Source organism: Cynara cardunculus (genome assembly GCF_001531365.2).
Source record: "Cynara cardunculus var. scolymus isolate 2C chromosome LG 15, CcrdV1, whole genome shotgun sequence".
Lineage (NCBI taxonomy): Eukaryota > Viridiplantae > Streptophyta > Magnoliopsida > Asterales > Asteraceae > Cynara > Cynara cardunculus.
Window position 1 is genome coordinate 16550034 of NC_037542.1, and position 17758 is coordinate 16567791.

Genomic DNA, 17758 nt, shown 5'->3' on the forward strand with positions numbered 1-17758 from the left:
AAACAAAAACTTTTAAATTGTTAGTTTAATATTAATACCGACAAAAAAATTATAGTTTTTAAAATTTATATTTTATTCAAATATAAATATATTATGATTTTCTTAAAATCATATTATAAAATAAAATATTAAAACTGAGATATATCCACACTAATAAAGTTATAGTATTCAAATATGGGAAAGTTTGACTCACGCAAAATTAAGGATTCATCTTAGTATCATCGTCTCATGTGATGAGACGTGGTCACGTGTTAACCATATACAATTTTATTAGTTATATAAATAAATAAATTGGAATTTTATTTCACAAATATACAACAATTAAACATAATTTCCATTTTTTTAATAAAAGGTTCAATCAATTAATTTTATAATCGTACACAAAAAATTCATAACTATAATAAATATGTTATTACGTTGTCGTAAAATGAAGGTGTTCTTGTTTGAACTCTTCCGCGTGTGTATGTGTGTGTGTATATATATATATGTATATGTACGTGTGTGTGGTTGGGTTCACATAAGATCAACATATTTTCGTGAGATTCATGAGAGCACAAAAATAACACTTGAAACTTATTTCAAAATGTTGTGAAGATAAAAACAAAACTCCGAACTTTCACAGCAAAACACTGTGAAAGTACATTCACACTGTTTTGCTGTGAATGTTTAATGTTATTTAGATGGTCTTATGGGACTCACGAAAATAACCTCATCTTACATGATCCCAAGTCTTTATATATGCCTGCTTAAAATCATATAAAAACCTACTGTAAATTAGAAACTCTATGAACCAACATTAACCACATGTATTTAATTTCCATAATTATCTTTATCATCTAATCAAGCGTTTCTTAAAAAACTCATTTTTTGTTTTGCTTTTAAAACAACATGAGTGTTGTTTCACCAGTGAAACAACACATAGGTTGATTTGTATTGATCCTTTTTACTAATGTAGTGTCCTTTCACAAATGAAACAACATAAGAGTTGATGTGTTTCGATAATATATTGTTGTTTCACCACTAAAACAATACGTAGTAGGGTTGGTCTATTTTGAATACAGTGTCGTTTCACCAATGAAACAACACACGGGTTGATTTGTATATATTGATCCCTTTGATAATATAATGTGTCTTCACAAATAGAACAACACATATAGTTGGTCTCTTTTGAACACAGTGTCGTTTCACCAATGAAACATTACTTCGATTAGGTCATTTCAAATGGGGAAAAATAAGTTTTTGTTAAGAAACACTTGATAAGATATTTGGGAATTTAAATACGTGTGATCTATATTGCTTTATAGAGTTTCTAACTGATAGACGATTTCTATTTGATTTGTCATATATACATATAGGGGCTTAATCATCTAAGAACTCCAAAATCAATGACATCCGTGAGAACTTCTATCTTAAAGTTTTATTTCATATGATTTTTTCCATCTAATTATAGTATTTAACGTATTGATTAACATATATTTGATTCACATTGCGTTTGATGTTTTGTAAAACAAAATATATACATAAAAGAGTTTTACATTGTGAACTGAATACATACGAAGCAAACACACTGTGAAATAAATAATTAATCAATATTCCAAATCCTAGTTTTGGATTAAAAAAATAATATGAAATAACACATGATACACAAATTCTCCAGGTTATCACAATTTTATAGGTTTTCAAAAGAATACCTACATGAAACAGTCACAACATATTTTTAACAGGACAAATTTATTTCTTATGAAAATTCGACATAACTTATAAGATAATGTTAAGATTTAAGAAAATTAAACCCAACATCTCTTATCTTATTAAAATAACTAGAAGGGTACTCGCGCAATGCAGTATTTGTGTTCCGTTTTATTTCGTCTCTGTAGATGTTTTTTTGTAATTTCTTTAATTCAATTTTTTTATTATAATTTAATTTAGATTTAGTAACGAAGTAATAATATAATTTTTTATAAATATAATATTTAAGTAGTTTGTTAGAACTCAATGATTATCCCAATTATATTTTAGATTTTTTTATATTTAAAATGAGATATTTATCCTCTATTTTATTATGTTTATATGTAGTTAGTTACACGAATTTAAACATGAAACTTTAATAAGTTGTACTTACGCATAATTTACTTGTAATATTAAATTTCAAGTAACATGCATTAATAAACAGTATTTCATGCTTAAAAGATGGTTTTTAAGAGTTTTTATCAAATGCTTTATAATATAGTATAGATAATATGTATGATTAAGTTTAAAACACACAAATTGGTTTGAACCTAAAATGGCCGGGCTACGAATTTGACCAAGCAATATGCACACACACTCAAACTGTATGCCATGCTTGACTTTTACACATAATACGAAATAAAGATAGAATATAATTATATCAATCATATTATTTTATTCAATTTTATAAGATTAAACAATAAAATCGACGGATAAAAATGGTTTACATAGTTTGTACAAATATGGGTGGTTTACATTTGATCGATTATCTCTCTCTCTCTCTACATATATATATATATATATATATATAAAAGAGAGAGAGAGAGAGAATTTCAGTCAGGAACCCAAAAAATTGATTAGGAATTCGAGACCCTGTCTATAGTGCGCCACGTATCCCTCTTAAGAATGAATATTCATGAATTAACACATTACGTTACAAGTATTTTCATCGTTTCATACTTTTGTTATGTAACTTTTTATTTACGTAATACAGAATAAAATAACACTTAGTGTAATAATCACCTTCAAAGTTGTAATAAAATGAAAACAAGATATAGCATCACCATCGGCTTAATTGTTCTCTTTTTGGCATCATCTTATTGACATTTGATGACATATGTGGCACGAAAGAAAACAATTATAAAGACATTCCTAATTTTGTCTAATAATATAATTTTCAGTATATTCTTTGTAAATATTCGATTTTGGTTGTACTTTTAATTTTGTTCAATATAGGTATAATATACCTTTTTTCGATATCTATGTGAGATAGATATACCAATAATCAAATATAAGCCATTAAACCTAATAAATATTATAAAACTCGCAAAAAACAAACTAAATCATTCAACGAGTTTGATTTTAAAGTATGATTCATATTGTTTATATTTTTGTTCTTATGTATGTAAGAGGCTGTTCGGTTCGTTTTCTGTTAAAACATGTATGAATATAATTGTCTGTATTGATATAGTTGTCTGTATGTTAACAGATAAGTTGTTGTTCGGTTGTTATGCTAAATAAACAGTCTAAATGTCATAAATGACCCCAACCTATATTAAACACTATTAAAGCATTTGTTTGATAACAATGTTGAATATTTGACTTTGAATGGTTAAAAAATATCAATTCAAAGTTTTGTTTTAATAAAAACAATTTACCAAGTCCTATAAAACCCAAATTAAAATAATTTAATTCTCAAAATATCATTCCCCAGTATTTTTTTCAAATCTAAAATCTTTAAATTAAAGTCTCAAATCTTTAATTGTATGTTTCATATATATAACATATTTTCATGTTCTTTTTTCACATAAAAAATAATTTTTAAACGTTTCATATATGAAACAACACATGAATCCAGTTTGTAATATTTATTGGGTCTATATTTAATTTATCATCTCTTTGTGTGGCCATAGAGTGTGTATATACACACACATGTGTGTGTAGATGATGTTTATTTTATAAATCATGTAATTCTTATAAACCACATAAACCAATCATAATTATTCATCTAGTTTAATAAATATCTGATTCTATTTAATTTCCTAATGTAAACCATGATCATAATTCCATATATATGTCAATCACAATTAATATATTATAATAATTTTTATAAATATCTCAAATATTTTTTAATATAAACATTAATTATAATTCATAAAACAATAATATAATCCTGCAACCATAAAAAAATATGTAATGGATATTAATTTAGAAATAAATAAGAAGTACTTCTGCAAAGTATATGGTAGAGAATATTTATATTTATAATTTTAAAAAAGAATTAAACCTGTTTTTGTTTTATAAAAAAAGGAAATAAAATGAAAGTTTATTAACTCACGTGTAGCATGTTTGTTTGGTAGGATGAATCAAAAAATATAATAAAAAATAAATTAAATAAAGAAATAAAATTAGAGCAGGAGAATCTCGACTAAAAACTTTGATTCAATTTTGTAACTAACGTTTGTAATTTTTAACAATATGGTCCATGAAATTCAAAAACTCGAATTTAATTCCTAATATTTGTAACTAACGTTTGTAATTTTCAATGTTTGTAATTATTCTTTATTATTATTATTAATTTTGTTTCACATATTGAAATAAAAAATATGACATTTTTTAAATTTTAATATAAGTTAAGAAAATAATAAAAATGACTAAAATACTCTTCGTTTCACAGAACTTAACAGAAGAAATTAACGATCTTTAAACAAGACCGTTGGTAATTAAGAAACATGAGGGATCAAATTTGAATTTAAAAAAATTTAAAGTCAATATCGGTTAAAAACTACAAATTTCATGGATTGAAATTAAACTTAATTTTATTTTAATATAAAATGGTCATTAAAATTGGAAAAAGCAAAGGGTGTGGTCTTAGATTCAAGAATGGTCAGTACAGCGGTTAAAGCTGCTTACTTTTCTTCTATTAGTTACTTGCATTACCATCCAACCAATTAAATAATTTATTTAAAATATAAATTTATATAATCATGTAAAATATATCTTGTAATTTTTAAAATATGATTTCGTCATGACACCTTATTGTAATACATTTGTATATATTTATGTTGTAGTGTTTTAAGGGCTTAATCATATGATTCACTGAACTTCAAGATAATTAAGTTATTTATTGAATAAATAGAAAAGAATAATTTAGTAATATAAAAGACAAATCATAAATACGTTTAATTAATTTATTCTCTCCGTAAATTAATAAAAAAAAAATCATAACTCTATATATTGTGTTATCTTTTAATCTTTGACGTCGGTAACACAAAGTGTATTCTCGTTGTTTCTTGTTTTATTTGTATCATATTCTGTATTTTTCTTATTTATAATACATCACAATATGTATTTTAAAATGGGAAAATTGACCCAAATGATTATATTCCACAACCAAATTGACCCCCTAAAAATTTTCTATCATAACTTTATAAAAAAAGTCACTAGATCCGCAATACCCAGGTCCGACAATTGTCATGGGCCTACTAAACGACAAAATTCTAGAGTTTATTTTTGTCCCAAGTCCGTAACATAAGGTCCGTAACTATTATGGATCCGACTCAAAACCCATTTTTCTTAAATTTGTAATGACATGTTCGTAAGTATCCACCTTGGGGTTTTCTTATGGGAAAATTGGTGTTGAGTCAAATCCGTAATAATTACGGACTGGTAGTTACGATTTTTTTTATTGTTTAGTGGGTCCATAATAATTACAGACGTAATGACTTTTAAATAAAGTTTGAAAAATAATAATAATTAGAAGGTTAATTTAATTGTAGAATACAATCATTTGAATAAATTTTTCTTTTAAAATATCATGGTCATAAAAATAGAATAACTAAGAGAAAATAAGAAAAGGCTGCGAAATATTATGGAGTATGAGTCAATTATGACCACTTTAATACAACCACACACCATAAATAATATTAAAAATAGAACACCACATGGATATTTTCAAAATTAATCAATCACACACAACGTAGTGGAGTTAATAATTTGTTAAATAATATTTAATGGTTTTAAATACTTTTTTACCCTTTATTCAAAACAAAACCATAGATACAATAATTAAAAATTATTTAATCCAAAATACATTTAAATTAGTGCCACGTCACAGGTCGGATGCCATGATGGCCATCTTTACTGCCACCTCAGCATGATTGGGCAAACTGGACTGGAGCATGCCTTGTTTGACTATCGTGGACCTTTAAGACACCACATCTTGCCTCGCTGAACCGTAGTGTTACCGGATATTACGTTTAAAATACTAATATTTTTTTTAATACCATATATTTTTATTTTTACTAACAATCACTGACACATTTTAGTTATTTTAATTTTTAAAACAAAATAAATGATTTTTAAAATAGTATCATAATATAATTCAATTTAATATGAGGTGGTTGGTTAAAACGGATCTAATCATGTGGTTTGAATTCCAACCTATTTGGACAAACCATTATAATAGTTATTTTCATCTTTTTTTCTTTTTAAACTTTCGGTTGTCCATAATAACTAGATGTTTTTATCGGTTATTCTATTTAACAATATATATATATATATATATATATAGAGAGAGAGAGAGAGAGAGAGAAAGAGAGGGGGGAAACGTTTAAATAAAAACCATCTAATTTGTACAAACCGTGAAAATCACATTCAACCAATCATAATTTTTCATTTTGTTCATTTTTTTTGTAATTATGAGAGGTTGATTAACCATTTTTATTGTGGAGGGTGTTAATCATGTATATTATCATCTTCATTATTTTAATTTTAGAGAAATACATGAAACAATTTCATTAAAATTTTATTAAATATTTTATAAAACAATTTCATAACCATATATGAAACAAATTCATCAAAAAAGTATTATATGAAACAATTTCACAAGATTAAACAATTTCATGAAAAAATTTCATAAGATTAAACAATGAAATCGACGTATGAGGGTGGTTTATACGGTTTGTACAAAATGATGATGGTTTTCATTTGATCATTCCTCTCTCTCTCTCTCTCTCTCTCTATATATATATATATATATATATATAAAGAGAGAAGAAGGTTCAAACAAGAATGATATGTAAATAAGAAAATAAGAGCATGGATTTCAGTTAATCATTTATTTGAATAATGTCTTAAAATAAAACTTTCTTTAAAATTGTCTAAACTGACATGTGTCACATGTGACATTTGTTGCATATGGATTGTATATGAAAATTCATTTATTTTTATAATTGTTATTTAATACATTTAATTTAGGAATTTATTAATGATTTAAGCATGATATATTTTTTGGGTCATTTAAAATTAAAATAAATGTGATTTAGTTCTTTTATTTAAAATATTTACTTTTTTATTGAGATTATTATTTAAGATTTTCTTTTTACAATTTTAATAAAAAATTACATGTGATATCTACAATTAATCGACATTTTTTCTAATAAAAATCGTTAATTTTCATTAAAGTATCAAATGTGATATTGATCATAGAAATTTTCAAGTGCAAAAGAAATGTAAGTCATCTACAACATTATATGTGATATTTTGTAAAATTATGAATTACGTTTTGAATCACATGTAATATAATATCACAAGCCAACCGTATCAAATATTGTCCGCTTTGTCCATACTTGGAGACTTGGAGTTATGGTTTTAAAACATGTCTAATAGAGAAGATATTCAGTCCTTGATAAGACAACATTTGTTTCCCTCTGCAACCGCTGTGAGATCTTATATATGATCTTATACATATTAAACGTGTTATGATACACATCACATGTAATTTTAATTCAATTGTTTTTTCTTTTTCAAAGTTTGGAAAAAAAAGTCAATTAATTATAAATCATACGAGATTTTAACGAAAATTGTATTGTGTTAAAATATGGTCTTAAGTAAAAAAATCAATTATTTAAATGAATATTAAATTACAATTATTTTAAATGCCTTAGATGGAAAATAAAAAATTAAACTACATTAAAATCACAAAAATGGTAAAAAAGGAGTCTTAAAAATGTCTTAGATAACTCTTATATAAATAAATGACTTTTATACACTTATTTATTTACTTTCAAATTTTATTTATAAATGAGATATTATTTAATAAATTTAATAAAAAATCATATAATTTTATTAACAAAATAATTAGAAATTAAACTTATTAAAACAAAATAAAATAATTAACAAACAATAAAACCAATAATAAATAAATAGGGCCCCTACAACTTACACAAATTTCGTTTAGTAATAATGGCAAAGAGTGTAAATAATTGAAAGTTTGAGGGCAAAGTTGGAGGAGGTCCATAGTCAGCAGGTTCTTGTGTTTGCTATAAATATGTAGCCCCAGCATGTAACGCCTCCTCATCCCTCTCTCGACCTTCCTAGAAAAGATTCTCTCGCCAAAGAATAAACGTGAAATCAGGAACGGAAAGCTGAAGCTCAGATCCTTCATTCGCTTTTCGATCTGCTAATCACCATAGTTGAGTTGTGATTCAGTTACTGTTTGATTATAGCTTTATTGAAGATCGAAGAACACTTGGAAACAGAGATGGCTCCTCAGAACGTCGGAATTCTCGCCATGGAAATCTACTTCCCTCCTACTTGTATCCAGCAGGTATCGCTGTTTTTTTCTCTTTTTTTACTTCAATGATCTATGTATCAGTGCGTTTGCACGGTAGAACTAGAAGCTTCTGTTGTTCCAGCGGATTGAATTCGTTCGTAGCTATGAATTTGAATTGTTGTTGGAGAGTCTGTTGTTTTGTTTTGGATTTATGCATGAAATAACACATTTTGGGATAGAAGAAGTTCTAATTCACCAAAAATAGTATGAAAATTAGTGAAGATTGGAGGTTAATTGGACATGCATAATCGATTTAACAATTGGAATCTTACGAGCTTATGAATTTTGTTGTTTTATGGTGTTAATCATGTACGCCATTGTTTGAGCCAAATGGTTAACCTTACCTGTGCTCAAGTTTGACTTTATTATATTTGATCTCGAAGAAATTTGATGGCAGGATCCAAGAATATAAATCCACATTTTTGAGCTTTGTTATGATTTTAACTCTTTTTTTTGGAGGCTTGACTATGATTTTGCTTAGCATCACTGACGTATTTTTTTCATGCTCTGTGAGGACTCAGCATCAACAATTTATTCCTGCTGACCCAAGGAATCCTTATTAATGCAACACTAGATAGTTATATAGGAGGTTCAAAGACAATGAGGAACACTTCTATTAGTTTTTCACTTCCACACTTGATAGACACAAATGAGATTTTCCCTTTTCACAGGAAATTCCACCCCTCCAAGCAAAATATAGATATACAAAGGTTCCATTAGTGTAGCCTTATAGGACGACTACAAGTATCATAATGGTTCCATAAGATACAAGAACATCTTAGAGAACACTAGGCTGTCCTAGATAATTTTGGTGTCTTCTAGGATGTGTAAGCAGTTTCTTGCTCCTCCCCTGGAGAGTGTTTTCTTGATTAGCAGAATACTTGGTGTATACGTGGTGCCTGTACAGCTTATCTGGACTTGAAGAACATTGGGGATGAGACTAGGGTGTTATTTCCATTAATGTACAGGTGGAGCATTATTGCAATGTTGGATAACTCAATAAGTAAGCAACTATAACCCTGGATTTAGATTTCATCATAGCTAGCATGACTGACTACACCGTGTTCACTTTTTGCATCAAAAGCTTAGTTTTATAGAAACATTTAAGGGCAAACAGAGTTAAGTTGGTAAGCTGACAAAAGCAGACCCCGTTAATAAATTTACTTTCACTTGATCTGTTTTCAGCTTAATATTGTAAGCTAGTTTGGAACAGAGTTGTTGCTTTATTCTCATCTGGGGTTTAGTTGTAAGTAATGTTGTGTTTTATTACTTGTATGCGGTGTTAATTATTTGGGGTAATTAATTTACAGGATACCCTAGAAAATTTTGATGGTGTAAGTAAAGGAAAATACACCATCGGACTCGGACAGGATTGCATGGCATTTTGTTCAGAGGTTGAAGATGTCATCTCTATGGGGTTTGTACTTTTTTTCTTCTTGAAGATCTATGTTTTTTTTTTGCATATATCAAAAGAAATGCTTGGTCTTTTGGCATTTCTGTTTTTTCTTCAATTCATGATTATTGTGATGTGCAGTGTTTTTATTGTAGTAACATGACTGTAAAGATCACATCTCTTTTACTTGAAAATCTTCACGAAGTCCATCGGAGTGTTTTAATGTCACAACTACTAATGCATTGAGGGTACTTTGTATTGAATGGATGCCAACATATATGATATTTGTGATGCGTAGTACTTGGCCAGGTTGTCATATTCACTGTGACATGTTTTCAGTAATTGATAACTTTAAGTTCTAAAATATTGCAAGTCTTTCTAAAATGCTATAGTAACTGGTACTATTTGGAGTGTCATGAAAAAGTCAATCAGGCATTGCCATTCTTTTAGAGAATCAGTGAATGAACATCTGCCTGTAAGAAATGGAGGATTTTGATACCAAACTCGAACTTTGAAGGTGAATTTTTGTATTTTCCCCCTTGGTTTGACATCTAAAAAAACCAGTTTATGATCTTTCTGAGAAAAGTAGCATCTAGTTACATGATTAATAGTTGAATATAATAAATGACCGAATTATACAGACCTTCCTTCAATTTTGCTCAAAGGGAAAATCTATTTGCTATATATATCTTTTCTGCACCAGGTTCCTGATGCTTCTTATGTCTGCAAGGGAATTGATGCTCATACTTTGGCAAGTACAATAAATATATGGAAGGTCATCCTTGAGAGTTTTTGGAGTCACATAACATATTTTATTATAAATGGGACTGTTTTCGTTGCAACCTTATTCTTATCACACATTGCATGCCATAAATTTGACGCCCATGGTATCTTTAGATTTCATAATCAAGGGTTCTATGTTGTACCATGTTTAGTGTAGTGTATAATCCATTTGCCTGATTAATGAACTTGACCATCCAAGTTTGTAATTGTTTTCTTAGGTTAGGTGTTTTAGTTCTTTGGCCTACATACCATCATTGTATTAACCTTTTTCATTTTCAGATTAACAGCTGTCACTTCGCTACTTGAGAAGTACGGGATTGATGCAAAACAAATTGGTCGGCTGGAAGTTGGCAGCGAAACTGTGATAGACAAGAGCAAATCCATCAAGACCTTCCTAATGAAAATCTTTGAGGTATTCATATATCTTTTGGGGCTGTGCTAGGTGCTTTTCTTGTTCTAATTTAGTAGTTAGATTCACTTTAGTTTCAAGTTGATATATTCCTGGACCCTCGGTACTGCTCACTCGATCTTCTCAAATGCTATGATCTCAAAATTTTGTTATTTAATCACTATGTTTTTTTATTCAACGACTAAGTAACTAATATTCCTGCTCTCTTGACATGTACTCGAGCAGGATTGTGGAAATACCGATATCGAAGGTGTGGATTCAACCAATGCCTGTTATGGTGGAACTGCGGCATTATTCAACTGTGTGAATTGGGTGGAAAGTAATTCATGGGATGGACGCTATGGATTGGTTGTCTCCACAGACAGTGCGGTATACCCATTGCTTTCTTATTTCATATTTGGAAACAAATGTATCAGGACAGGGGCGTTCGAATCTTTTTGGAGACAAGATTGTTTTAAACCAGCAAAGTAACATTCTACAAAAAATGTAACATTATACATGTATAATTTGCCAAATCGGCTAAAAATGTAAAAGTCTAAAACATTATACATGTATAATTTGCTCCAAAAAATTTGGTGGCCATGTTCCATTTCCCAAATTGGAGCACCCTCAAGCCTTGTATTAGGATAGATGGTCCATTGCTTATTGGAAATCACATTTATCAGGTTTATGCCGAGGGACCAGCTAGACCAACAGGAGGAGCAGGTGCTGTTGCTATGTTGATAGGGCCTGATGCTCCTATTGCATTTGAAAGCAAATTCAGGGCAAGTCATATGTCCCATGCTTACGACTTTTACAAACCTGACCTTGCAAGTGAATATCCGGTATTCCTCAATCCCTCCTCCGAAGGTAGCATTTTAGATGGTTGGTTACGAATTCCTAACCACTAAACATGCTCCTTGTAGGTTGTTGACGGAAAGCTGTCTCAAACTTGTTATCTCATGGCACTCGACTCTTGCTACAAGGGATACTGTCAAAAGTAAGTTTGTTGTCAATATCCAAACATATTTAGGGCCTATTTGTTAGCAGCTTAATGAGCTTAATGGGACTCGCAGCTTWTTYGGTMAGCTATACATGACTGTTTGGTAGTGGCTTAATAATATAGAAAGTGACTTGTTCAATAAGCTTATTGGGAGAGCTTTATGCAGAAAGACAAATTTTCCCAAACCCGTCCCTCCCAATTAAAAACATGCTCCTTTCATATATGAAAAAACCCTCCCAAACAAAAACATTCCCAATCTATTTTGACATATTAATCCACACAAACAACTTTATCCACATAGGACTTGATGAAAAACCAACCAAACAACCCCTTAGTGTGATATGTAGATTGTGACAGGACTGAGTAGGACATAGTTGCCTTTTTGTGTCCAACCAAGATAGGTGTAACATAAATCAGGAGATAAGACAAAATTGGTAAATTACTAAGCTACCCATGTCAAATTAAAACACTAAAATCTAGCACAATTCTTTTATCTGCCTACCTCAATCTCTCCCGTCCAGTCATATCCCGTCCAGTCCTGTTTGCATACCAAACGTACCCTTATGTTACAATATGTGTCTTACCAAAATCTTGCCAATATAGGTACGAGAAATTACAAGGCAAACCCTTTTCAATGGCCGATGCTGAATATTTTGTTTTTCATAGTCCATATAACAAGGTAATTTATTTAACAGAAGGCACAACTCTTTCTATTCTTGGCACTCTAGCTACTCTGTAATCTTCAAAAGTAGTTGAACTTAAAAAAACTTGTGAATTCCTGCAGCTTGTACAGAAGAGCTTCGCTCGCTTGGTGTTCGATGATGTTGCTAGGAATGCCAGGTGATGATCGAATTTGTTAGATCAAAACTTCAAATCCAAATCCAAATCCAAATCCATATACATTCTTACCCATTTATCAAACAAACAATTACTTGTTCTTTTCAGTACTGTTGATGAATCCGCGAAAGAGAAGTTAGGACCGTTCACATCTCTAGCAGGCGATGAGAGCTACCAAAGCCGTGATCTTGAAAAGGTGCCTTGATCTCTCGATACCAATTTACTAAATCGAAGTATATAAATTTGACGAACCAATGATCAACGAGTTTATGGGTATGCATGTATTTATAGGCATCACAGCAGGTGGCAAAACCCGATTATGATAGGAAGGTTCAGCCAGGAACCTTGATTCCCAAGCAACTGGGAAACATGTACACTGCATCTATCTATGCTGCCTTTGCTTCCCTGATTCACAATAAGAATAGCTCTCTGGTACGCATCAGCTCCCACATTTCACTTGGACTGTTAACCATTTTCGTTTACAGATCCTGAACCTGTTTGTGTTCCTTTCCCAATTTCAGGATGGAAACCGCGTTATGATGTTCTCATACGGGAGTGGATTATCCGCCACAATGTTTTCATTACGTCTTAGTGAGGGCAAAGCGCCTTTTAGTTTGTCAAACATCGCAAAGGTCATGAACATTGAACATAAGTTGAAGACAAGAACAGAGGTATGCTATCAAATCCTAGAAATGACAATAAATGCGTGTGAGAGAGAGATGGTGTTGTTTGCCTAACACTTCTGAGTTCTGACTGACTGAGATGTTGACCGAGTTAGCCACCATTATGTCACTTAGGAGTTGTTTGGTAGTTACTGAATGATTTGATGCAGAATGATTAAGTGGTTAAAATGATATTAAGTGGTTAGAATGATTAGTGTAAAATAAAATATAATTATTTTATAATTGGTTACAATGAAATTATGATGCTGAATGGTTAAGGGATGCCTAGGATACAAAATCATTCAGAGAGTTTTAGAATCATTAAGAGGCAGACTTTTTTTTGACAAACAAGATACACCTCTTAACGGTTTAGAAACTGCCTCTTAATGAAACTATTAAGAGGTAAACTATTCAGTAAGCTTCTTAGGGAACTTTAGTGTAGAAAGTCAAGTTTTTTCAAACCTGTCCCTCCCAATTTGAAACAAGCTCCTTCGTCTATGAAAAAACCTTCCCAAACGAAAACCTACTCAATCTATACAAACACATTAATCCACACAGACAATTTTATCCATACAAAACTTAATGAAAAACCAACCAAACATCCCCAAGTCAGACAGTGCTTACCAACTCAGACAATGCTTATTCAAATTGTTTTTTGAATAAGCACTTGCTACAAAAAACTTGGTAAAAAACCATTTTCAGTCTGACTGAACCTGTTACCTAGATAACACTCTCACCGTCTTACCTTGTTAACGCTTACCCAATTTGTGTTGGTAAAGAACTTCTAAGTAAGTATGTTATGTGTGGGCAGTTTGCACCGGAGAAATTTGTCGAATTGATGCAGTTGATGGAGCACAGATACGGTGGCAAGGACTACGTGACAAGTAAGGACACGAGTCATCTTGCTCCGGGCACCTACTATCTGACCGAAGTAGACTCCAAATACCGAAGATTTTACGCAAAGAAGACGACCGAGTTGGCCAACGGTCATTGAAGATTGATGGTAATCAGTGAGTGGACTCAAGTTTAGCTCTACAAGTATGGTTTTGGTTGAGGGTGATGTTGTAAGAGCACCTAATAATTTGGTTTCATTTGAGTTTGTTAATCCATAATAGTCGAGTATGAAAAAGAAATTGTATTTTTAATCTATTTTTATCAATAATAATTATTTATGATCAACATTCTTCTTATCTTCAATTAGTTTTTTGAATGTCTCAAAATGGTATTTTGGTTATTTTCAAAAATCAAAATTCATATGATATAATTAACATGTATTTATTTCACAATTAGTTTTTTTCACATGTATTCCATCCAAAATATAAATCCTTTTAATGTATTTGTGACACAAGAAATATATGTAAAAACATTTTATATTATAAATCAAATACATTATAAAATAAATAAATATTAATCAATATATTAAATATTATCTTTAAATGAAAAATTATATAAAACAAAACTTTAAAATAAAAATAAAAATTAATATCCATCTCTTTTTAATTCCTCGTATAAACTAATGGTCTTCAAAGACACTTTTGCTCGTTGTTGTCCGTGTGGATGCTCTTAAAGAATAGAATCGTGCGAGTTTTGCCATATAAATTTCCAACACTTTTATTCGTAATCAAATTTGATACAAAATAAAATACAACAATCATGCGGAATGTGAAACATAAACTAAACTCCAAACACTATCAATCCTTAGAGAAAAGGATACGATCAAGCCGCGACCGGGGTTGTACGATTGGGCCCGAACACGTACTTTATAAGCGACTCTTTAATGGACAAGAGCTCAGGAAACTCGGTCTTCAACTTGATCGCATCAAGCTCGTTGTTGCTTCGTGGAGCGATGATCACTTTCGCTTGTTCCTCAAGGTTAAAGTTCTTCCACGTGAAGCTTGGCTCGATGTAATCACGATACATCTCCAAGATCTCGTTGTGGCTGACACAACCAGGGTTGGTGAAGTTGTAGATCCCGGTGAGGTTCCTTTTTGCCATTTCTATGGAGATTGGGAGGAGCTCGTCGAGTATCGTCATAGAGTTGGGAATGTCGACCACTTTATCGTAGCGGCTGATCTTCGTGATGAAGTTTCGTGGGTTGGTTAAATCGGAAGAAATAGGCATCCTTACTCGCAATGTGCACACGTTTTCGTAGTTCTTCAGCAATTCCTCCACCTGTAAACAAAAACCGTCATAACCAAAAGACCCACGAGTTAATGGACACTAATTAGACCGGGAGCTAGACAAGTAAAAATTGCACCACATTGTCGAGTCTTTAGAGTGGTGGACTTCGGCTTTAATACCATATAATAATACAATAAAAGCAAAAAAATTGATCACAGACAACCCAATCAGTCCACATCAGACCAGCTTCAAGGACACCAAATGAGGCATTTTTCAGAATTGAACCCAACATCTGTCATGTCTCATCCTTTTATCAACTGAGCTACGTAAGGATTGGTTTTGGACCAAATAATAATAATAACAAGAAGAATCCTTACTAAGAAAATTGGATCCTTGCGCAGAAAATGCGTAAAGATTCCATTTTCTGCGTAAGGATTTTTCATTATTATTTTTTCTTTTTTGTCGGAAAAACCAATTTCAACCCCATAAAGTGAATTTAGGTTAGAAAACGACCCTTTATATTATTATTTAACTATCTCGCATTTCAAAGACTCGGATCTTTTCTTTAAAATGCAAATCAAGATCTTATAAATATCATATTTTATGAATAAATTCACATGTAAATATATAAAAAAACACACAAAATCATGAAATGGGTGATGGCACAAATCATCAAAACTGTACAAAGATGCAATAAAAATCAAAATTTTAAGATCAATTAAGTTACCATAGCTTTAGTCTTGGAGTAAAAAGATCCGATGAAGTTGGGTGAATCCTCTTCCTTAAATCCGACGCCGGAACCCAGCTGATGGCCGGAATCATACTCGAATATACAACCGGTAGCATAGTTGATCAAAATCAATCCCTTTTCACGGCAAACGTCGGCAAGTGTCAAGGTTCCGACGACATTAGTACGGATGGTCTCCACCTTGTGTGACTCACACCAGTCAACATTTGGTCGTCCGGTGACGCCGGCGGCATTGAAGACGTGGGTGGGTTTGATGGCATCGAGGTCGGCTACGAGAGTTTGACGTGATTCGAGACGCCCGGAACCGTAGGTGTACTGAATGCCCTGAGATTCACAGAGCTTGCCCAATAAGCCACCGATCCAACCGGTTTTGCCGTAGATCAAGAACTTGAATGGCTTCGCCGGTGACCCGTTGGACGACGAACCCATTAGCAGAGAGAAGGTAGGTGTTTGAAGAGAGAGAGAGAGAGAGAAGAGGAGATTGGATCGATCTGCTGTCGTCTGTCTATCTATCTGTCTTTATAATAAGCTGATATATAAATTCACTGCCAACTTCATCAAAATATACCTTTTAACTAGTTTTGTTAAAGTTTATATAAATGTGTTATTTGTACTAAAATGATACTAGCATAATTAAGTCAGATGCATTTCGATTTTAATATTTTTTTTGTTGAGAAAACGATAATATTTTTATTTTTAAATAAGATATGAATATAAAGATATTATAAAAAATTGAAAATAATAATATTAATATTAAACTAACTATTTAAAATTTCTTTTTCATATATTTCTTTAATTTATTTTTTTTGTTTAATAATATATTTTTTAGAAATATAATAATTAAATATTTTATTAGAATTCAATGATTATCTTAATTATATTTTAAACTTTTTATATTTAAAATGAGATGTTTATCCTCTCGATTATGTTTATCTGCAGTTAGTTATACAAATTCAAACATAAAGTTTTAATGAGTTGTACTTACGTACAATTTACTTGTAATCTTGAATTTTAAGTAATATGCATGCATAAAAAGTGGTTTTTAAGAGTTTTTATCAAATACTTTATAATATAGTATAAATTTGTATAAATAAATATGTTTTTGTAAATTAGACAAATTAACGTATTTTTTTTAATCTGAAAATAAAATTTTAGTAGTGTCTATTTTTAGATTAAAAAAATATCTACATAAATTAGAAAAGTTACACAAATTTACGTAAATTTATTTAACTTGAACATAAGATTCATATGAATACGTAAGATATTTATATAAACTCTGAATAAAATGAGAATTTGTTGAAAAAAAAAATGATTAAAAGATGAATTTGATTGAAAAAATTAACTATTTTTAGTTAACATTAATTAAAAATAATCAATTTGTTATTATAATTTGTAAAGTTAAAGATTTTAAAAACATATATTTTGCCTTTCTTTTCATTAAAAGATTTGAAAATTGATATATATATATATATATATATA

The 17758-nt window shown here is 30.4% G+C and overlaps 2 protein-coding genes across 2 annotated transcripts; one reads left to right on the plus strand and one right to left on the minus strand.

Moving 5' to 3' along the window:
• Positions 1-8047: 8047 nt before the first annotated feature.
• Positions 8048-14580, plus strand: LOC112527446 (hydroxymethylglutaryl-CoA synthase-like). The gene is made up of 12 exons (XM_025138114.1): positions 8048-8338; positions 9655-9761; positions 10800-10932; positions 11155-11298; positions 11595-11753; positions 11835-11908; positions 12515-12590; positions 12696-12751; positions 12857-12944; positions 13040-13180; positions 13270-13419; positions 14222-14580. The coding sequence occupies exons 1-12, from the start codon at positions 8273-8275 to the stop codon at positions 14402-14404; spliced, it is 1377 nt and encodes a 458-aa protein (XP_024993882.1). The 5' UTR covers positions 8048-8272; the 3' UTR covers positions 14405-14580.
• Positions 14581-14995: 415 nt separating this feature from the next.
• Positions 14996-16765, minus strand: LOC112527665 (bifunctional dTDP-4-dehydrorhamnose 3,5-epimerase/dTDP-4-dehydrorhamnose reductase). Its single transcript, XM_025138430.1, has 2 exons — positions 16259-16765; positions 14996-15582 (listed from the first exon to the last, which is right to left on the minus strand). The coding sequence occupies exons 1-2, from the start codon at positions 16706-16708 to the stop codon at positions 15127-15129; spliced, it is 906 nt and encodes a 301-aa protein (XP_024994198.1). The 5' UTR covers positions 16709-16765; the 3' UTR covers positions 14996-15126.
• Between the last annotated feature and the right edge of the window lie 993 nt (positions 16766-17758).